The 24163-nt window shown below is 39.3% G+C and overlaps 1 protein-coding gene across 1 annotated transcript in view; it reads right to left on the bottom strand.

The window, feature by feature from the left end:
• AGMO (alkylglycerol monooxygenase) overlaps positions 1–24163 on the bottom strand; it is a 292645-nt gene that overhangs the window by 169638 nt on the left and 98844 nt on the right. Inside the window, exons 4-5 of the mRNA XM_040964982.1 lie at positions 20034–20137; positions 5396–5491 (exon numbers count right to left, since the gene is read on the bottom strand). Of these exons, the coding sequence (XP_040820916.1) occupies positions 5396–5491; positions 20034–20137 (200 nt within the window). The remainder of the gene's footprint in view (positions 1–5395; positions 5492–20033; positions 20138–24163) is intronic.

Below are 24163 nucleotides of genomic sequence, written 5' to 3'. Positions count from 1 at the left end.
ACTCTGTATCAGACTGTATGGCTTTGAGTCCCAGGTTTGCAGCAGATACTAATCTTTCACGAAGGGGAACCTGGGAGACAGCAAACATTGGTTCAATAACTGAGCTGATGCTGCGTATGGGGGAGACCTGGACGGAATTCCAGGCTCCTGGTTCCAGTCTGACCTACTCCAGCATGTTGTGAGCATTTATGGAGTAAATCAACTGCATCCTTCTCTCTACAGGTAATAACCAAAGCATTTTAAATGACAAGATGTGCACAATCATGAGCCCCAGTTGGGATTAACATAAGGAAAATACATATGGAACATCAAAACTCAAAGAGAAAAATCCTGTAAACGTCTGAAGGGAAATAAAAACATATCAGATGTAATGATAAGATTAACTGCTGAATCATCTGAAACTAAAATGTAAATGGAATAAATCTTTTCTGCTGGAACAGGGCGACAACAATGTCCCTTGAAAAATTTATAATCAGAACCATAACTTTGAAAAAATGATGAAAAATAAAAGAAAGCTTAAAATCAAGGAAAGTTGGAGAAATGTGTTGGTAAGAATTCACTGCATAGAAAATGCTAGATTCTTCATAATGAAGGCCGAGAGAAGTAGATGGAATGTTGATTACAAGGATGTGCAGTCGAGTTTTGGAAGCATTTAGAAGTGTACGTACTTCTTCTATTTTATTGATTCATTTGAAACTTTTGCTGATTAAATCCAGAATAATGAGATGTGATTTATAATACATGAAGATTCATCCTGTATAAGTACACTGGCAAAGGTTGGGAGGACACAATGAAAATACACTAATACGATGCTCCCATTTAGAGCCAAGTGTTTCTTTTTTCTATGTCAGTTCCAGGTAGAGTGTAGAGTTAACCTTAGAACAGCCATTAGTATGTGAGTGCCCAGGTACAGATGTACACACACAGCATGTGTCCAGAGGGAAAGAGTGGGGAGAAAAAGGCAGTAGATGATGCCTGCATCTCTTGCTAACTGCCTCTTGGTATTTTGTATAAATTTCCTTGCCAGAGTAATAAAGCACATAAAGGAAACAAATGACAAAATTACAGGAAAGAAATAGAACTTCTACTGTTCAAACGCCACAAAGTCCTACAATAATTTGTACAATGAGGGAGGGAAGAAAGAAAAGAAGTGTATCAACAAAAGAGAAGAATCAAAACCTAATCACGGGCCCAGCTGTGAGCAGCAAGTCGGTTCTCCACAGAGGCATCAAGCCATACAATGGAGAAGGGAGGTCTCCCCAGCAAAGGGTCCTCAAGTGAGCTGACACGCACCATGACCACGAAGCTCGTTCCCCACCGAACGCCACACACACAAGCTCGCTCAAGAATACAATACCACCCAGAGCTCAAAGTTAAGACTGCAATGTTCCACATGGAATCCTGAAAGAATAGTTTTCAGAGTTTATGACAATGACTTCACAAAAAGGGAACTAACCATGAAAGAGATGATCAATTTCATCCAAATTTTGTCTTCATCACCAATCACAAGGCAGAAAAATGAAAAAGCCTTTTCATATTTGGGACATGTTTGATACCACAAATATCTAACTGCTAACTTGTAAGAATTTTAACAGAACGGTTAGACAAATATAGGTAATAAAAAAAAAGCCAAGACCTTAAACAGACAGCTCATGACAACATCCTTGACCTAGATCATCAGCAAACAGAGAAATGCTAAATGCATGCGAAGCTTCCAGTGTCACTCGATATTAGGAAAGTAATACGACAAAGAAATCACTCCCCTTTGCATTGGAATGAAAGCAGCGGAGGTTATGTCACACTCTATTTCTCGTCTCCCAGCCACGCCGTCCATTCCTCCCAGGGGAACACAGATGGTGATTAATGCATGCGCAGGAATTCTATGCACAGCTAAACATATAAAACATGCAACGCTCTCCTCTCTTTTGCATAAATAATAACACACAGTTTATCCCATTGTGCACCTGATTTATCTGGAGATATGTAACCATAGTGATGTAGGAAGAAATTACCCATGATGTTCATACTATTTGTAGAATGTCATCCTTAGGAATTTCAGCTTGGCATTATAAAACTCACTAACTCACGCGTTTCAAGTCTTCAATACCCAATAATTAATTTATTTTACTCTCACAACAAATTTTCTACTCACATGTCATGTGATATGAATGAGACAACATGATAGGCAACTTAGGGGAAATTGAAGATAATGTTGCTATGACTCCTGTGCTTTAGCAACTCAACTAACTCCGAAGAACAACTAATGCTTCCAAGTATTTCCATAGTTAATAAGCTAAAGCACGCATTAAAAAAAAACCCTTTCTTACTATATCTGCAAAAAATATCTGACAAAATAGGTGTTATAGACACTTTAGATCAATGAACAGTGAACAAGCAGAAATGGGGCCATAAAATTTAAGTATCAATGCACTGTAAGCCAAATATTTTGCATCTTGGAAAAAGAGGTTACCAAGAGACGTATCTTTTTATCTAACTAGCTCAAAAGCAAACAAACTCTCAATACATTTTACAATTTATTTTGCAACCTGTTTTTACCTCTCACAGACAACCCACCAACAGCAGATTTAGGTTTTTCTTCCCTCTGTGCATCCTAATTTCATCCTAATTTCATTGATTTAGAGACAATCAGCTCTTCTTCGGGTTTGAATAATCATGACTCCTTAAACCTGGCTTGCCTGGTTTTTAATCGGTGTTAGAAGTCATACTTCCATTAAGGAACGTATCAGGCCTTTTGGCCAGTGCAGTCATCATTGCAGCTCATACAGAATTTCTGTGAGTGGAGTACCAACTTTTCTCTCCACCTTCAATAGTGTGCTGAATAGGGTTAACACATTTTATACAACATATTATTTCTATGTTAAATGACATCATTTTCAGAATTTTACACATTTTTTTTTCACTTCTAAATTGGGTGATGGGAAGGCTCAATGGGTAAATCCTCGCATTGCAATTGCTTGGATCTCATGTGGACCACGGTTCATATCCCAGCTGCTCCATTTCCCATCCAGTTCCCTGCTTGTAGACAGCAGTAGAGGATGGACCAAATCTTGGGACTCTACACCTATCTGAAAGACCCAGAAAACACTCCTGCCTCCTGGCTTCAGATAGGCTTAGCTCTGGCCATTTTGGGTATTTAAAGAGTGAACCAGGATTTTTCTCTGTGGAAGAATGGCTTTCCAGTAAAAATAAATCTTAAAAAGAAAAAAAAAAGAAGAAATTAAGTAAAAGTAAGACAAGATAATCTTTAAAATTGTGTAAGTCTCCTGTCCACAGTCCCCTTCTCCAGGTCCCCCTGTCTCCGGAAGCAGCCATGCTACCAATCTCTTGATCCCCCTCCTGAAGAGCTGATATTTGTAAATAAATGGCACTACACTGCATATGATAAATCAATAAAAATGCACCATCGTGAGAACCTTAGCAATGTCTTCATAGATAATAATACTGAAAATTTCAAGATGTGTTTCTTTTCTATCATCCTTCAACTGTGGCAAATACATATGATTAAAAGCTAAGGATGCTCTAGAAGGTTCCTGGCAGTTCTAATTCCCATAGTGCATAGGGCGATGGTAGTTCTCCAGGATGGATTAAATAGCTGGGCCAGAGGAAACGGAGTCCTGTAATGCAAGGAAAAGAGAAGCACGTGGAAGGTCCAGCCGTGCCTGGCTTAGCCTGTGTGTGCATGTGTGCGATCATGCACGTATGTCTAAGTTGTGCTGTTTTTCAGAGAAACGTACAAGTTGACCATGTTAGTCAAAATTAGAAGACCCGGATGGGGTTCCAAGGCCCTGGCTTCAGCCTGGCCTTGCCACGATTGGTGTGGGCATTTGGAGAGTGAATTATTTCATGTTGGATATCTCTCTGTTTCTGCTTTACTCTGCATTTCAAATTTAAATAGCCAAAATAATTTAAGAAAAGTTATTTTCCAAAAAAGGAATTTGTTGTTGTTGTTGTTGATTTCAATTTTTTTTTTTTCTGAAAAACAACTTACTTTTAATTGGGTTTTGCCACACATGTCTCAAAGAAGCTTGTTACTTTCAAAAGCGTGAAGTGCTGCCCAAGCCAGGGAACTAACACATCACTTTTGAATGCATAAATGAAGCCACCCAGTGGTGTGAGTCAAATAGGAATCTGCTTCACTACCTGCCTCCTCTGGCTTCAGGAGATGGAACTTCGGCTCAGGGCACAGTGGAGCACAGCAAAAGGCAGGAGTGACTTAGGCACCATTATTCTGCCTGAAGACTAACACCTGAACCACACGTGGCAAGACCCAGGGCAGTGCTGCTATAAAAATGTAAATCTCCTTTAACCCCTCCGTGTAAATCACCAGAAAGCTTCCCTCCAGTGATTTAAACAAATTTGGTCTCTGACCTCTGGAGTTAGACCTGGCCTCAACAACTCCTTCAGATGGCTGAGTACTGACTGTTTGATGCATGTCGACTATCATGAAACACAATAATGCTTCACAACAGATCGTCACATAAGGCCATATCTGTCCAGACGCAGGGCAACAGCCTCTTTATCCCAAGCAAATCAGTAGCATGACATACTGCAGATTAATAAAATAATGCATGCTGTTGTATCAGGCTTTGGCCCGTGATTTGTGATATTGTCCAACTTCTTGCAACATCTGTCAACCTGCTTCCTACATGAACTTCAAAGGCTCCCATAAAAGGGAGGTTTGAAAGGGGTCTCACATGCACAGCTCAGAATTGTTCTGGTTCTCTGCTTTTTGGATGCTTAACAACAAGCCCAGTACAATAGTGCATAAAACTATCAGTTGCTTAATGATCTATCTGCAAGTCAGCCTTGGAGTCTGAGAATCTGAGAGGTTACTGAGCCATGGAGTTACATGGGAGCAGACTTCTGGGTGAGGGGAGATCCTAACAATTGACCAAACACCTTTCCATGCACTCTCAACTCCATAATTAAAACAAGATTTCCAGGCAAAGAGAACGTTTGCAAAATACCTACAAACACGATTTCCAGGGAGTTTGCAGAAAGTCTCCCATGACACTTCCCTATGTGTATACAATTTTTATCTCTAAATGGGAATGAATTTCAACGTCTCTTGGTAAATGATGTTTAATAAACTGCAGTACAGGAAGATAGGGTATTGAACATAGTCTTAAATGTTTTGGTACTTCCTAGTTCAAAAATTCTTTTATTTAATTGAGACCAACTGGCCTCATTGCTTCTTATAAACTTTGCAATATATATTCAGGGAAAAAAAAAGAATAAAAAAGAACAGATGTTTCTTTTTAAAGAAAGCAGACAAAGATTTTTCTTACACAATAAATCAGCTGCTAGTGGATTTCCAGGGCTATTGCTTCAGGCTATTTAGGTATAAACTTAAAAAAAAAAAATAAAGCCTTACTTCTGTGTGGATCCAAAACTGGTAGAGGAGATTGAATTGCAGATGTACTGCGTAGACCGAAGGTGGAATGAAGAGAGCCAGGGGACAGTAGAAAATCTGAAAGACAATAATTTGAAGCCAATTTAATTGACATGTGTGCTTGCCCACCATTGGTTGGTTAGTACTCGTGCTTCTTCATTATGTTTGTGTTTCTCCAGAAAATACTCGCTGTGTTTTTTGACCTCTTCGATTTTGTAACATTCCTCTTCCACTTGGGGATGAAGCTCCAGGCAGATGGGGGGCATTGCCCACTAGAACAGTTTTATTAGCTATTTTATAATATTTCATATTATTTATCATTTTCCTTCATCTAGAAGGTATCCTGCAAGTAAGGAGTTTTTGATACACACACACACACACACACACACACACACACACATACTTTCTTCATACAAATGAAATTGTGGACACATTTTCTCTACCCTTTCAAGCTCACAAACTCTATCCTATCACCAGACATTTTCAAGAGCAAAATGAAGGAGAGGGCTGAGGAGCTGTATGTCTTAACTCTTGCAGCTGTCACAGAAGGTCGAGGTTGCGTGTGCCTTGGTGGGAACAGCTTGTAAAGATCCATCTTTCCTCACAGCCGGAAGTGCATCTGCCGTGGAGACATGACACTTGCGTCCACTGCGGAGCGGTGAGAATCAACCCTAAGCACAACCTCCTGTGCCTTGCTAATCACTTTGATGTGGCTCTCCATGGCTTCATGTTGGAGTGAAACAAAGACCCAGTACAGTAGCCTGGTGGCTAAATCTTTGCCTTGCACACACTGGAACCACACGTGGGCACCAGTTCTAATCCCTGCAGCCCCACTTCCCAACCAAATCCCTGCTTCTGGCCTGGGAAAGCAGTTGAGGACGGCCCAAAGCCTTGGGACCCTGCACCCATGTGGGAGACCCAGATGCTCCTGTCTCCTGGCTTCAGATATAATCAGCCCCAGCCATTGTGGCCACTTGGGGAATGAACCATCGGAAGGAGGATCTTCCCCTCTCTCTCCTCCTCTCTGTAAATCTGCCAATCCAATAAAAACAAATAAATGTTAAAAAAAAAGAACAAATGCTTTTAAATGAGATTGTTCACTTTAATTTGTTTCTCTAGAGTTCTTACTTCTTAAAGACTAGAGTTTTAAAAACGTTCCTTCTCAATATTGTAATTTTATTTTTTTAAGATTCATTTATATTTATTGGAAAGTCATATATACAGAGAGGAGAGAGAAGGAGATCTTCTGTTGGCTGATTCTCTCCCCAAGTGGTGGCAACAGCAGGAGCTGAGCCAATCTGAAGCCAGGAGCCCAGAGCCTCTTCTTGGTCTCCCACGAGGGTGCAGAGTTCCAAGGCTTTGGGCCATCCTCAACTCCTTTCTCAGGCCACAAGCAGGGAGCTGGACGAGAAGTGAGGCCATCAGAACACAAACAAGTGCCCATACGGGATCCTGGTGCATTCAAGGTAAGGACTTGAGCCACTAGGCTATCGTCTGGTCCCAATATTGTTATTTTATATTTAAATTTATCGTAGAGCTTTTGGTCTTGAAAGCACAAAATGTTTTCTTCCAAGACTTTGGGAACAGCTGTGCATGTCAAATAGAACAGTTACATTACTCTTTTTAGTGCTTGCTTCTATGCTGAAGCTATGAAAAGCTTCAACCATCATCAGGGTAGGTTTAGCTGCAGCTGTATGTGGATTATGCAGCAATGGATTAAGTTAGTGAACAACAAAAGAATGCCTGTGGTTATTGAAGTTCTGTGCCTTTCAAGCAGCGGCTCTATGGCAAACCCTGCTTGTGAAAGCCACCCTGTCTTTCATATTCTCCAGCCTGCAGTCTCCGTGCCCCAATGGCAAGCGAACTGGCCATCTAACCATTCCTTCAGTTCTAAAGCGGCCTGTGGATCTATGATTTGCTTCATTTTGTTTTTATTGTGGCTATTCTAGAATAATTATCTGATACTAGGTTAATAACAGTATGTACTGTAACATAGATATGGCCTATGATAAGGAGCTTTTAAGGAAGCTTTCTAATAAAAATATAATTATGATTCGGAAAATAATTCCCAAGTGTAGATTTCTTGTAAGTAATACAGTTTTATAAAGAGTCTTTCGGTTGAACCGCAGTCTAAATCATCATCTAGAAGCAGTGTAAGAAATGTGGTCCAGAATGAGAATTTTGACTCATCTCTTGCACCTCTAAATATTGGATACACAAAATTCACTGTGATCTTACCCCCAATCCAAGATGCAGCCTCTGGAATGTGACTCGAAATGATTCTAGTTTGTCCAAAGACTTTTCTCACTCCTTATACTCAGGGTAGTTCTGAGTACCTCGGTCAGCCACTACTGTTTATGAAATGTAGCCAGTTTTATAATGTATCCACACTCACTTCCTTTTGACTCCAAGTTTCCATAATCTTTAAGTAGATTCATTACCCTGATTCAGTAAATAACCTTTTGTTAGAAGTCTTGGATAATAGAATCATAAAGCAGAAAGATAACCCAGATTCCTAATTGCGGGGGGGGGGAGGGGAGGAAGGAAAGGCTGAGCTAGAGGTAATCTTTGGATAAATTTAGAAGTTAAGTGTATTTTGCTCCATTTCCACCTGAAGGGGAAACTCAAAGAATGTGTGACATAGCATCACAAAGCAAGAGACCACATGGCATTCAGGGAAATAGCAAATACTATGGCTTGTTGGAGAATAATGTGGACAGAGGTAGCCTGGGTGATGGACTTTCTGGGCAAATTCGGACTGCCCTTAAGTGCTGCTATCAACAAAGCATGTGAGCTGTGTGCTTGAAAAACACACCTTTTCCTGAAGAAGCAAACTTCCCCTTCATCACAAAGCCTCAACGGGTGTATAACTCACAGGAACTACAAAAACCATGTCACACAGCGGCTGCACCTGAGGAAGGAGACCTTCGATGTCATTCTAAGATCCTCAGGGAAAAATTAATCTCTTTTTAAACATAAGAAATATGCAATTCAAAAATCTGTTTAAAAGCCATTGCAGTAGCCAGCTGAGAAGTGAAGTATATTCGATCATGAAAGTGGAATGGTAAAATAGAAAATGTAACAGAACTAAGGTCTTGGGGACTACAACTTCGGAGTAAGAATATGCCCAGATATTGTGCTTGTGTGTTGTGTGATGTTGTTCACCATGGTGATGTCTCGGTTGTGTACTTCCAGTGAGGGAAGATTGGGTTGGAATCTTTGGGGTAGTTCCTGAAGAAGTTGTATAGATATTACATGGCAATGTTTGTCTGTAATTAGATTGCAATGAATCAGAAAATGTCGGGGTTGATTTTGTTGATAAGGGTGCCGTGCAAATGTATTTTATTTTAACTGATGGTTGGATCCATAGTGGGAAAATAATACCCCAGGATAAAATTCCATGAACTACTGGAAAAAAAAAGATGTATAATAAACAAGGCTGAAATCAGACTGAAAATGCTGTCAAAGATTTTGTTGGCAGAGTCAGAGACTAGCCAGTGGTTTGGGGGAAGGGAATACAGGAAGTTTAAGGTAGTGTAAAGAACAGGGTGGCACTGGATTTACAAGCAAGAGTCAAAGAAGCAAGGAAATCTACGATTCAGAAGTCAACAAGCCAAGAATCAGCCAGAAGAGTCGATGACAAAGCAGAGCAAGGACTGTTCACTTATGGATACAGGGATGGGTTGTTCAAAAGGAGAACAAGAAATTCTACCCGATGATTCTAGTCCAATGATTTATTTCTCAGGTGCCCACAACAGTTGAATGTGCACGAAAATTGGGAGCTACAGATTCAATCTGTGTCTCCCATTCAGGTGTCAGAGACAGAACCAGTTATTGCAGCACCTGCTGCTTCAAGAGTGTGCATAAGCAGAAAGCTGGAACCAGATAGATCCATAGCTGGGACTCAAACAAGTCACCGATAATGGACTACGGGCGTTATGTTGAAGTAATTTGTCTCTAGGCAAAATGATCATGCCAAGATTGATACTTTCAGCTAGCAAGTCTTGTGTAAGATAGAGGGGTGGAAATACAACTGTCTCCTGGTATTTCAAGAAAATGCATTGAAGGCTATAGACTGCACCTGCTGGAGTCACAGAAATTAAACATCAATGGTGGGCTGAGTCAAGTCAGGAGGAGGCTACCAAGGAGGAGTAAGAGTAGAGGTTAAAGGAGAAGAGTTCTCTAGAATAACTGCTAAGTATCTTGGTTTAGGCTTCAGAATATGTGTAATTACGTTGAAAGTAATAGAAATATAATGTTGAGCTTCAGAATCCATGTCAGTTATAGCTTAATTGCTCAAAGTAATTTAATTTAGTAGGCACTGCACTTCTCGCATTCCTGTCTAGTTTATAATATTACTATAAAGAAAAACGTTTATTTTTTCTTCCAAGGAGCTGGCATTTTAGCCCTATGTATGTTTGCCATTCCAACATCCCATATCCAGGTGCCAATTTGAGTTTCATTTTGCTCATTCCTGACCCACATCTCTGGTAATGCAGCCGAAAGGGCAGCAGCAGGTGGCCCAAGGTCTTAGGTCCCTTCCACGAACACAGGAGGCCCAGGTGGAATTCCTGGCTCCTGGCTTTGGGTTGGCTCAACTCTAGCTGTTGCTATTCTTTCTGGGAGTCAAGAGCAGAGGGGCGATATCTGTCTTGGTCTGTCCCTTCCTGCTACCTACTCCCATAACTAAATCTTACAAAATCATTTCCTTCTCTTTGTTGATCTGTATCTTAAGATAGGTCTATTAGAATTCTATGTTTGGAATAAGAATTAGGGCTATTTTTTCTTAGAAAGTCAATATCTTTATTGAAACAGTGACATCAATTGACCCCGTTGCGATTCTTTGATCCATTTCCTTATTTCTTCTTCCATCTTCGAATGCAGCCCATTGTCTACCCACACGCATCATGGGTAATTGAACTCTCCACCAAAGAGCATGTGAGATCCTTAGTGCCCCCCTGCCCCCACCTCACACTTTTCTGGAAGTAAGTGGATAAGGCCCTTATAGAGATAGGAGGTTCCGATCCACATATGTGCAGACAGTGAGGTTCAATGTAGGGGTGGCAGTGACACACAAATTTAAGAAGGAGTACCAAACTCAGCAGTATATCCAATGATTCCTTATGGGGAGCACAGAACTGATTCTCTCTCTCTCAACTCTCAGAAGAAACCCACCATGCCAATGTCTCACTCCACAAGTTTCTTATGTTCTGCACAACCAATCAAGACATTAAGGGCCTGGCACAGTAGCCTAGTGGCTAAATTCCCTCACTTTGCAGGCACTGGGATCCCATATGGGCACCAGTTCTAATCCCAGCAGCCCTGTTTCCCAACCAGCTCCCTGCTTGTGGCCAGGGAATTCAGTTGAGGATGGCCCAAAGCCCTGGGACCCTGCACCCATGTGGGAAATCTGGAAGATGCTCTGGACTCTTGGCTTTGGATTGGCTCAGCTCTGGCTGTTGCGGGCTACATGGTGAGAGAATCGATGGACAGAAATCTTTCTTCTGTCTTTCATCCTTTCTATACATCAGCTTTTCTAATAAAAAAATTAAACAAAGACATGGAGTTACAATATCCCCAGGCACACTATACGCTTTCACTCATGAGTCCTGAAATGATTCGCAATGTCCCATCATTTTGAGTTTCTATAGAGATTGTCCTCTTCTACAACAGTCCATTCCACAGTTTATCCAGAGCTAAATTTTCCCCTTCTTACAGATTTGGCTCAAGCATCATTGTGTCTGTGATACTGTGCCTGGCCTTTGGTGGTTCTTAGTGTAAATATTTCCTATCTTGACAAAGATTATGACTCTTTGTTTAGCTGCCTGTCTCACTTCAAAGGAGCTGATCACTTTGAGAACAGATGCTCTTGTCTTACCTTTGCATTCCCAAGCTCATGTTGTATTCCCAACCTCAGAGCGCATGACTGGCCCGGTCTGTCAAGAGTATCAGAATACTTAAAGTTTGCAGAGAATGGAAATAAAGCATACATTTATTTTAGTGCTCATATTTTTAAAATCTATGCAGATTGTTATAACGTGCATTTTCACGCACTAGTTGAAGATCTCAAAAATGTGTGTATTTCTGTTTGGTATATCCAAATACTATATTTTAATTTCATTTCCCAAGAAATGTCTGAACTAGCCTCATACAAGTGGGAATGAAATGAAGGGTCACCCTTCTCTAAAGAAAGACAAAGCACATAAAGGGAGTTGTACAGATGAGTTGGTTGGACGTTTTGTAAAAGTGATGCTACAATGCTGTCTGACTGACAGCTCCTCTCAGCTTCCCCTTGCTAATCCAAGGACTGCAGGTGCAGCTCAGGTGTCCACAAAGGAAAACACTAAGGACCAGGAGATCATCTTGTTTGCTTAAAATCTCAAAATCAGTTGCTCAGTTACTGAACAGCAGGGCAGATGTTGCATTGCAGCAGGTTAAACCGCCCGTGGGAGAGGCAACAATCATTTCATGGTGTCAGAAATGGGACTCATTTCTGAGTCCCAGCTACTCAACTTCCAATTCCAACTTGCTGCTCATATGTCTGGGGAGCAGCAAGTTCTGGTGGAGTCAGATCCTTTCAGCAGATATGTGTAGGTTGAGAATAAACCAATGGATGTAAGATCTTTTATTGTCTTTCTCTCTGTGTGTCGCTCTGCCTTCCAAATACATAAATCAATCTGTTTCAAAACAATTACTGGGTCACTGGGTCTCGTGTTGTGGTGTAGCATAGAGCCACTGCCTGTCATGGAACATATGAGAACTGACTGAGTCCAAGCTACTCTAATTCCAATCTCTGTTAATGTGTTTGAGAAAAGCAGCAGAAGAGGATCTAAGTATTTGCATCTAAGCCTCCTATATGGGAGACCCAGAAGAATCCTCTGACTGCTTCTTATTTTGTCCTGGTATATCACATAGTTGGAGCCATGAGAAGTAAACCAGTGGGTGGAAAAGGCCTGTCTTTCTCTGGAACATATATATTTAGATGCTGCAGAATATTTCCATTTTCCTGGTGCAAACTAAAACCGAGGCTCTACGACTGACAAACCACTGCTCCTTTGAACCACCTGTGCGTGGTGGTTGGGGTGGTTGAGGGCATGTTCTGGGAGGAGCTAAGTGTCTTCACTTGCTGGGGGTTCAAGATTTGCTTTGCTTCTGTGATAAAGAGTGATGAATGTTTCAGCCCACTCCACTCTTACACAGACCTCAAGGCTGTTAGTTTTCCATGTCTCTGTTTATCCGTATTTGTCTACATTGCTCAAACTCTTGCCTACTGAAAAACACACTTTGCTTATGTAGTTTGGCAGGGAGTACGATGCAACAAAAGGATCTGAGATTTCACCAGGATTCTTCCGCAGCTTTGCATGTAAAAGAAAAATAGTATCTTACAGAAAACTCAAACTTGATAGATTCCAAGCATTTCCACACTCATTCTAAGAAGCTGATCCTCAAAATATCCACTGGAGAAGGCAGAACAAATATTAAGAGGTTTGTTCTGCTTCCAACATCGCTAAAAACACTGTTTCAAACAGGAGAGTCTAAGAACTACAGGAGGCTGCAGCTGTGCATTTTTTTTAAAGATTTCTATTTTATTTGAAAGGCAAAGTGACAGTGGGAAAGAGTGAATGAGAGAGAGAGGAGGAGGAGGTCTTCTACATGTTGGCTAACTGCCCTAATGGCAGGGCTGGGCGTGGCAAGAACTTCATCCAGGTATCCTAGGATGGGTAGCAGGAGCCTAAGCCACTGAGCTGTCCCCGTGTGATTTCCCAGGCTCATCAGCCGGCAGGTGGCTTCGAAATGGAACATTTAAGGCTCTAACAAATTATCTCCGAAAGAGATGCTCACTTCACATGCAGCAGCTTAACCCACAGAACCATAATGCCACCCCCAACACAGTACTTATATCGAATCAATTGTCCTTTGAAGTGTCCTACATATAACAGATACTTTGAAAGAACTACACTCAAAGTTTTATATTAACATGTTCTTTAACTTATTAGAATAAAGATTTTAAGAAAAGCTTTAAAAACTTCATGTTACAAACCCATCATTCTGCTGATGCAGGATACACTTTACCTCTTTAGATTGTTAATATGTTACACGCATGTTCTGCTAATTCATATAAAATGAATTTCCTGCCAACAGAGAATGCAACAATTTCATCGAACCAGAAACACAACAAAATGAAACTATCTTTCTTCACTGACTCCATGAAACTAAGCACACCTATTAATTGGTTATGTTGTTGAATCAGATTTTTGAATGTAGTTTATTGTTTCCTATCAATCACTTCTGTAATACTCAAAACAAATATGCTGAACTGTCTCATATTCCTAATAGTCAATATATTATATATATCGTATTTTAAAGAATAGAGGGCAGTTACATATACTTGACAAATTAAAATTCATTTACAAATGATAAATTTTTCAGTTTCGCATAGCCCTTCTCCTTGTTAATTTAACAAAACATTTGCATTGTCACACCTATTTTGACAATCAGAGAACTTGTTATTCATCTATGTGACAAGGTCAGTAATACCACATCAGGCATGTTGCGTCAATCAGGAATAAAGAGGGGAAAATATAATTCACCTCATTATTCTTTTTTTAAGATTTTAAAATTTATTTATTCATTTTTATTGGAAAGGTGGATTTACAGAGAGGAGGAGAGACAGAAAGGAAGATCTTCTATCCCATGGTTCACTCCCTAAGCACCCACGATGGCTGGAGCTATGCCAATCCGAAGCCAAGAGCCAGGAGCTCTTCCAGGTCTCCCACGTGGGTGCAGGAACCCAAGTCTTTGGGCTGTCCTTAACCCTTTTCCCAGGCCACAAGCAGGGAGCTAAATGGGAAACAGCACCATTGGGATTAGAACCGGTGCCCATATGGGATCCTGGCTCATGCAAGGCGAGGACTTTAACCACTAAGCTATCATGCCAGGCCCATAACTTCACCTCATTATTCTCATACCTCATTGGCCAATATAAAAATAATAAAATACATTAAATACAGCATGATTGCAAGAGTTGCATGTGACTTAAATATTAGCAAAAGAGAGATTAGCGGAAGGCCTTGACAAAGTTTAGAAGTCATCTCAAAGACAGGAATGGTTTAAGCTGAATCCTGGAACCAGAATAATTAGAAGCTACAGCCTGTATAATGAGGAGTTGAGACATTATACCCTGGAAGACTGAGAAAACTGGTTGCTAAATTGGACCAACTACATGAAATATATGAATGATGAAATTGGAGAGAGACAAGGGACTAGATTTTGACTAGCTCTGCATTTGATCAGAATGGTATTCTTTTGGGAGTTTAATACTGGAAAATGGAGAGTTCCTTTAAAACATGCTAAAACTGTGAGAAAGCTGAAGAACTGAATTAAGCTAAGAAAAGGGTCCAAGATTAAGTGACACTATCAAAAGGCCAAACATTGCATTCCTGAAGACACAAAAAGAGAAGCTTTGTTAAAAGATGTATTCGATAAAATGATAAATGGGAACTTCCCTAACATGGAGAAAGAAATGGAAACCAGATACAGGAAGGGCACACAAGGCCAATAGATTCAACCACAAGAAATCCTCACCTTGACACATCATAAGCAAGCTCTCTTCAGTTGAACATAAGGAAAATACATCTAAATATGCATGTGAAAAAAAAATCAATTAACTTATAGAGAAACTCCTATCAGACTCACAGCTGACCTCTCAGAGAAACCCTGTAGGCCAGAACAGGATGGAGTGACATATTCCAGATTTGGAAAAAAAGAGGGAAGGAGCCCAGAACAAAATGCCTAGCAAAGGATTCCTTTGTATCTGAACATGAAATAAAATACTTCTAAAACAAACAAGAACTGAAAGGCTTCACCTGTATCAGACTTACTAATTCAATTGTTGCTTAAAGCTGTGCTACAGGCAGAGGAAAAGAATAATACCCACAAAATCCAAAGGTAGGATGGAAAACATCTCAATGAAACCACAAAAGAAATCCAAACCAAAAAATGAAAAACCCAAGGCTAAAATGACAGGACCAAAGCACTGCCTTGCAATATTAACCCTGAGTGTGCATGTCTTATAAAAATCAGCTTTGTCTGGATAAAGGACCCAAACTTGAACCCAGAAATAATCAAACTGCTAGTGGAAAACAGGGAACACTCTATTCTCGAGGTTTAGGCTTGCAAGCTGGCCCCAAGGTCACCGTGGGTGAGGTGAGGATGCACTTTGGCCATGAGAAGCACCAGAGACAAGCTGGTGAGGAATGTCCGCTTTATTATGCAGGTTACAACGTTTAAAGTGTAAGAAAGGGGAGGGCAGGAAAGAGTCTTCCAGCAGACCCTGCCCAACAAAGACACTGTAACTGGCTATATGACAGGTCTATTCCCCTTAATCTTCCAGTCATGTCAGCGGTCATGTTCAATGTGTATTTCCCTTGACCTTCTAGCCATGTCGGAGGTCACACTCCACATGTAGGTCTGACAGCTGTGCCTCAGGCCATAGGGAAGTAAGCTTTAGGCCTCGCCCACCAGGCAGCAATAAGAGAACTAAAAATTGATTCATTGTGTGATTCAGCTATCCCAATCCTGAGAATATACTGAAAGTAAGTGAAATATGAGGATAAAAAATTTGACCTGCAACTCTGTATTTAGAACAGTACAATTCACAATAATAGCGATATGGAAATGACTTAGATGACCTATAAAAAAGGAGTGGACAAGGAAACTGGGGTACATCTCCTGCATGAAATACTACTCAGACATTAAAAATGATGGCATTCTATCATGTGCACCAAAATGGCCCCATCTGGAGATCATTACACTCAGTGAAATAAGCCAATTCCAAAAGGACAGATGTCATATGTTCTTTCTTACATGAATCAACATTAATGCAAAATACAAAACAGTGTGAAAATAAACAGATACGTACATACATTCTCATAGATGAAAAGTATCATGCAGACCAGCATACCATGAATTGAAGATATGTTGCAGTAGGTATCTCTGTTCCCAAATAAGAGGACTCCCAATAAAAGTTTACTATACCTTGACTATATTATACTAGACTGTCTACCATTGCCTATACATAAATGCTGTGATACAAGTAGATAGCAGAAGGTTGGACTGTGACTGCTGTTAAAGGACTATACTATTGTATATTGTATTGAAGTTTAATAACAGGGGAAAATGATGGGGAGAAGGAAATCCTTATACCTACAAAATGGTATCATAGAAAATAATAACAAAAAAGTGCAGAAAAGAAAAAGCAAACTTCAAAAACTTGCTGTATTTAGCAGTAGTTTCATGTAATTATCCTTCTTTATGCTATTCCAGAGACCCTTTGATCAATGCCTATTGATCATTCACATTTTTATCTGGACAAGATGTAAAATCAAGTTTAGTTGTACTTAAGAAAAGGCATGGGCGGTTTTCTTTCTTTAATGAATCTGATTTCATATTATATGTTTTTCTAAGTATGTATATTGACCCAAAATTCAGAGTTTCCCAAGGCAAGGGGCCAGTGGCTCTTGTATTTTGTGATCTTCATGGTTTGGAGGACTGCTTAGGTATCACATCACGTGCTCTTCAATTTGGATCCCTGACATAGGCAGAGTGAGGTGAAAGATTTGAAGCAGAAGACCGTGTGTGTGAAGTGTCGCTCTCCTTGCATGATTGCATGGGTGATGTGAGTTTTGGTCTGAGATGAGGGTGGCCAACTTTCTCCCTCTAAAATTGTCATTTTCACTCCACTCAAAAGTGCAAGAAGAGGGGCTGACCGAACCCATCTGCACATGCACAATGTATAGATACATCACAGCTTTACATACCTATGATATATATGTATATACACGTATATATACACATTGGCTTCATGTATTTGATCCCATTTATTCAACTATTTGTCTACATAAAAGAAAGTGATTTCAGAGGTATTTATTTCATATTTTGGGTTACATCACAAACTATGTCATATGTTTTGCCAGTAAGCTTCAGATTTTATTCCATTAGGAGTTCTTCAGGTGAATTTCAGGGGCTTGTTGACATAACTATCCTTTTACCTTATATGTCATCTTATAACTGTGTTTCTTATACAGAACTAAAGCACTTATATATTTTATCTACAATGTTACAAGGAAATGTTAACCTTGTGACATAATTTATGTTATAAATTGCATAATGTGCATGGGTAAGCATATTTCCTTTTTTTGCAAGATGAATAGGCTATTTTCCTTAAGGAATTATCAAAATATAGAAGCAAAGATTGAAACCATGTTAGAAAAAATATGTTCCATTATATAGGAAATGAAATGGTATTGTATCAACTGGAGTTCTTTGGAGTGAATAGCATCAAACTTAAAATTTGCTAGAAATGCCACTACAATGATTTAAAAATATGGAAAGTTGAAATTGAAACTTGAACTGTTCTAAAATGACATAAATACCACCTGAAGTTTAATAGCGATATTAAAGAAACACATTTTGAGCTTAACTTCACTTTTCATTTGACAAATCAATTTTCTCTTCAAAAACATAACCTATGTTTTCATTGTTCTAAAACCCATTACTATGTTGGTAACTGCCAAATTATAGGAATTATGGAACAGCATTGAAGAAGAGAATCTCGCAAATGCCTCATAGAAATTGTCAAGACTCAAAATATGCCTTTTGATTTTATTGTCGAGAAAGACCTATTGCTGGCCATGAAGCAACACAGACCTTCAAACTGTCCCTCCGTTCTTCAAGGGTTCTGGTAGTGTCAGTTGAGAATGTGTGTTGAGATATAACCACTATCTGACATGTCCTACCATAGGCAACCCCATTTCCATCTCCCAAGGTAATAAATCCAATTGCAGGGCTTTCTCAACACTCATTTCCTTATTCAGGCCATTTTTCAGTGTCCCTAACCAATTCACTCCCCAAGCTCCCACAACGGTTGGAGCTGAGCCAGTCCGAAGCCAGAAGCCTCTTCCGGGTTCCCCCACGTGGGTGCAGGGTCCCAGAGCCTTGGGCCGTCCTCGACTGCCTTCCCAGGCCACAAGCAGGGAGCTGGATGGGAAGTGGAGCTGCCAGGATTAGAACAGGAAAGTCCTTCAAATGTGTGCTATTTTGGTTAGCACAGGGGAAAGTGTATCTATTTAACAATTTTCAGGTATCTGGTGTAAAGCACTTGGCTTTCCTACGTACTAGCTAGGGAATTAACATCTCCAAACTTCAGATCCTTGCTAAGAAGGACGTTTAAACTAGAGAGGCAATGGTTTTACCATGTAAAAATTAAAACTATAAAATGTTTAGAAGAAAACATAGCGCATGATTTGGGGGAAAATGTTTACTAATCATATATTAGAGTACTATTACCCAACTCCATGTTCAACTCAATGCACAACTCAAACTACTGAGGACCAAAGAAATCAACAAGAAGACCTGTTTTAAGATGGGAAAGAACTGAAATACTCATTTCTCAAAAGAAGAAAAGCAGTTGATCAATTGATACATGGAAAAAAAAATCTCACCATTTCTATCCTTCGGAGAAATGAAAATTAAAACTTCAATGGGCTATCACCTCACATCTATTAAACTGGCTACTAAAAAAAAAAAACTCAGATGCTGAAAAAAAATTTGGAAAGAACATGAGTAAAGCAGAATATGCTATATACACTCAAAATAATTGAAATCAGTAATTTTGGAGAGATGTCTGCACATTCATAATGTCGAAACCTGGAAATAAACACGAGAAGACCAATAGGTTTTGATAGTGTGCACCCACAACAGCATCCTTCGCAGACTTCAACAGCCAGAAAATGCCACTTGTGATGAAATGGATGAAAGCAAAGCGCATCATGTTCAGTGCACCAAGCCGCACACAGTGACACACCTGTGTCTCTCACATGCACGCTGAGCAAATCGAACTCACGGAAGCAAATTAGAGCATCTGCTACCAGAGAAACACTAGGAAAGGTGAGGCACAGGTCAGCACGTGAGAGACTATCTTTGGGAGGAGTAAATTCTTGGTTCATGTTATGGTTAAGGATAATACATGGCTTAGTTCAAGAGGGACACAGGAGAGGATTCTGAATGTTTTCATTACAAAAGCATGATCACAGTTGAGGAGGTGCATAGAGCAAATTTCCCGGGTCATTCCACAACCTATACTTGTGTCAGAGCACCATGTCATGCCCTATAGACCAGTACAATTGTTGTTTATTAATGAAAATGATCAAAAATGAATCAAAAAGGTTTTATTTGAATATTAAATGAAAATGAAATGAAATGAAAAAACTGCATTTCAAAGTTTCTAATGAGTTCTTGGCGTATATAAATCTTTCGATATCCTGCCAATGTGTCATTTTTCTAGTTTTCACGTAAACACAAAATAACCAGCATTTTCTCACATTGCTCTGTATCTGAAAGCAAGTCTCTGCTTTACGCACTAGGCTATCATTAGCAAACATCCCTGGCTTCTTGTGTGGGGGGCTTTAGAAACAAACATTTCCATGTCTGGCCTTACAGAGAAGGAAGTGTTTTCACAATCCACCTTCCATTAGCTTATTTGCAGGAAAGAAAAAGAGTTGTGACTTCGAAAATAAATGATAGCCTCACAGTTATTGGATTTCACACAACTTCAGCTTACCCAGGAAGTGTATATCTGTAAGACAGATTGTCTCAGGGCGGTGGATAGGTTGTAGTCTTCAGAGCTGTGGTGTGCTTGGTGTCCAGCCCACATGAAATTCACCTCTGCAAAACACAGGGTTTGGAATAACCATGAGAGGAAGAACAAAGCAACCTCCATTTGCAGTTACCTGTTCCTGTGCTGAGTGAGCAAGAAAACTTTGCAACATCTCTGAGAAAGACAGCCAGTACAATTATAATTAAAATAAGCCACCTCCAATCATCTTTGGGACAAGGGAGTATATAAATTATAAATAAATATAAAGCGAGAACATACCTAGTAAATATGTCAAGTGCAAACTGTATAACTAGATACCTCCAGTGAGCTGAAATGATTTCCAAAATTTACAGTTTGGTAACATAGACAAATGCTAACAAACATGTGGCAGATCATAAAACTAAGCAGGAATGTTGTAACAATGTAATCAATGAATAGTAATGATGTTTCATTATATGATAGCATATGTGTAAGTAAAGATTTATTTTATGATGAGAGAAATTGATATATAAATTTTGGAGTGAAATACTCTATAAAATATGTCCTGCTGGCTTTTTCAGAAGCCTCAAAAACTGTATGCTGAAATAAAGAGCAGCACATGATAACATTTTGTCCCTAAGATTTAAAGTTTCATTTTTTTTTTTGTTTTCAGAAATTCGTTAGCTGTCCTTTCTAGATGTTAGCAAAATACTATACATTTCTAAAGCTTGCCCACATAATCACTGCTTGTCTTCCTAGAGATGGAAACTGGTTATTTCTATCAATCATGGCAGATTGCCTTCATGCTGCCTTACAAATTATGTGCACACAGTAGAATTGCTTATTTTTTTTTCTACCATAACCATGAGAATATAATAGCCACCTACACAGAGAGAAGTGGATAAGTCATTCCTTATTCTGCCCACAGTTTTTCATTCTGTTGAAATGTTTTATTTCCTAACAGTATTACAGATCAAAATGCCATTATATGCTATTCGCTTTGAAAACATATATGTCCTTACGTAAACTAACATGTCTCACTCTGTTGCCACATATTTAGGAGATGAAATTGAGCATGTAACAGGATCAGGGTGTACTTGATAGCAAAGACAGAGTGAAGTCTTCTGAGCTTGAGTGGACGGGATGAGACAGTGTATCATGGAAACATCAGTTGCTAGAGCCCTGTAATAGCCACATCTGATAGCCACCATGTCAGCTGAATAAAACATGTGGTGCAAGTCAGGATAATTTGTTGACGATTGTTATGAAAAACCATGTATGCATATTTATATGTTCAATGTGGTTAGATTTTCTTATCTCTCAGGAATTGGACAATCTCTGTGGAGAGTTATCAAGGAAAATTGATAAAAACGGAAAGATTTGAATAAACAAATGCACTCATGGATACAAGAAGACTCTAATTCTGTATGCAGAAGACAGTTGTGAACAGGATTAGAAATAGCCCAGTCACATTTTATTTCTATCAAAGTCATACATCTTTCTGGGGGAAAATGTTTCCATTAACCGTTTGCTGGCATGTAACTTCGATGCAGGTTATTTGTTTTAAGCACTTTAATCATTGCTAAGAATGATTAAATCATAGTATATTTCGGAAACTCTTCTTATGTAAATTACAACTACTTCACTATATAGATCTCTGTAACTAAACAGGAAAAAAAAAATCTTTGAAATAATCTGGCACCTAGTTGTGTGGGTTCATGGTTTGCCTGTACGGCTCTAAGAGACATACAGAGGTTCCAGTAGCGCCCCGTGTCTTCAGTTAATGCGTAGAAATTTGTAAAAAGGTAACCAATTGATTGATTGCTTAACCACTAAAAGTCATTCATAAATTTAGCCCCGGAACTTATCTAAACACCATTTTATTTTTAGAACACGTCCATGACTGAAGATTTCCAAATCTGTGGTTTAAATATTTTAATTATGAAACAAAATGCTGTCTCCATTTTGGTAATTTTTAGGATTTATTTTGAAAAACTTTGATGCAGAAATGAACACATTGGGTTGCGGATCGGATGAGCTGTTCAGATGCGGTTTAATTAGAGGATAAAGGAACATATTACGGTTACTTCCTGTTAGCGTCCACAGAAGCTCAGGGGTAGAACAAAGATTGCACAAAGGTGGAGGTTAAAGACCTGTCTCTCTAGTTGTTTTAAAAGCCTTCACTTCCCATCACAAACTGTGTGTAACACAAGCCTTCCTCCAACGAAGTACAGCTGTAAAAACAGGGTACAGTAACAGGATCCTACTGCCTAACTCTGTCACTTTCCCGAATTGGGAGAAAACAAAAAGAAGAAGGAATTTTTTTTCCTCCCTCACAGTCTATATTGTGTTTATGGGGAGCAAATGATTTTCAAAAGTCGTCATCAAATGCATTTTGCAGCAAAGGGCTCCAATAGTTCATTGTGAACTAAATGAGGAAAAGTTAACATCGCGTTTGTTTGTGCATCTTCCCTATCCTGTGAATTGAAATGTGCATTCGAAAGAATGAAAATGCAAAGGAAAAAGATGGAAGGAAAGGAAAAAAATAAGGAAAAAGGAAAATTATTCAGAATTAGCTTATTTTCTTGAAAAACAATGAAATTACAGATTGTATTCAATCAAGTTATAGTGATTTTCCTATAAACAAATTATAGAAATTATTCCTATGATTGGTTCTTAGGGCCCTTTCCATGTTTTACTCAGAAATAATCATGTTGTATTTCAGTGTTAAAAACTTAGATTTATGTGAATTCATTAATACATTGTCCACTAATTTATTTGCCCAAATTCAATGTTCTGTTTTTATCTGTGTTGTATTCTTGAATTTGTTAATTTCTTTTTTAGTATTTCTTCTGCAAAGGTATATGTCACCTACAATAAAATTCACCTTTTTAAATTTTCAGTTCTGTATGTTTCCAGCAAAGTAGTTCAACCATGCAATTGCCACCACTCCAAGACACATAGGACTTTGCTCACCCCAAAAACCCCGCTTCCCTGCCCTGACCCCACCTTTGTAGCTGTGGCCACGGACCAGATGGCGACATCCTGAACTTTGAACTGAAAATGCAATGGGATGGAACTTTGGGAGCCTCAGGAGAGGTGAGTGTCTTTTGAATGTGGAGAAATATGAGTCTCTGGAGTTTTCAGGGACAACAAGCTTTGTGAGCACTGGGGCAAAATCAGTCCACTGATATTCATGCTTTTTAGGATGGCCGCCCTTTGAGCAAGAGCTAGATTTAGTGACTTCCTTCTAGGAGCAGCCTTTGGACCCAGGCCATGAGGCTGTCACTCCTGATGTTAGCTTACGAAATGACAGTAGCTTGTATCTGAGGAGCTTGGGCTCATCGTCCTACCAGGGCTCTAAGAAACCAGCTGTCAGGCTGCAAGCTGCCTTTTGGGGAAGGGTCGGATGGGGGACAGGGGAGGTCTCTGGGCAATCAACCAGTAAGTGAGCCTGGCAGCCCTTCTCCCCAGGTGAACCTTCAGATAACATGGCAACCTATTTGTCTCCTTTTGAAAGGCCTTGAGCCAGTTCTGATTTCTGACCATTAGAATCCGGGACAACATAAAGATTCCTTGCTTTAAGCTCCCATTTGCTAAAAAGACAGCATATTTGATTTGTTCTATTTCCTTACACTTTTACTTGATTGAAAATATCTCACAATCTGAGTTATACAACATGCAGTTTTTGCATTTTTTTTGTGCGTTTCATTTAATGTGTAACATTTGAAATTCCTCCATTTGATGCCTTTTTATTGCTGAGTCATATTCCATTGCTGTGAATGTACCATGGTGCACTCATAGTTTTAATCTGGCGTCATGATACACACTACTTTTTATCTATCCACCATTCAAAATAAGTATCTATTGTGTCCATTTTTCAATAAGTGTTAGTAAAATTTCTATTAACATTCTCCTTAAGGTTTTATATGAATCTAGATTTCATTTTATTTGGTAAACGCCATTTATTTTTCAGAATCATCAAGCTGCAAGGTATGTTTACAATTTGACTTATTATGGAACTAGCTTGTTTTCAAAATAACCATGGATTTTTATATTAGCACCTGCAGTTTGTGAGAGCTCTAGTTATCATGGATTCTGCCGTTTCTATAATT

Source organism: Ochotona curzoniae, unplaced genomic scaffold (genome assembly GCF_017591425.1).
Source record: "Ochotona curzoniae isolate NIBS_2020 unplaced genomic scaffold, NIBS_Ocur_1.0 scaffold_3835, whole genome shotgun sequence".
Lineage (NCBI taxonomy): Eukaryota > Metazoa > Chordata > Mammalia > Lagomorpha > Ochotonidae > Ochotona > Ochotona curzoniae.
This window is presented reverse-complemented; position numbering and strand designations above follow the sequence as displayed.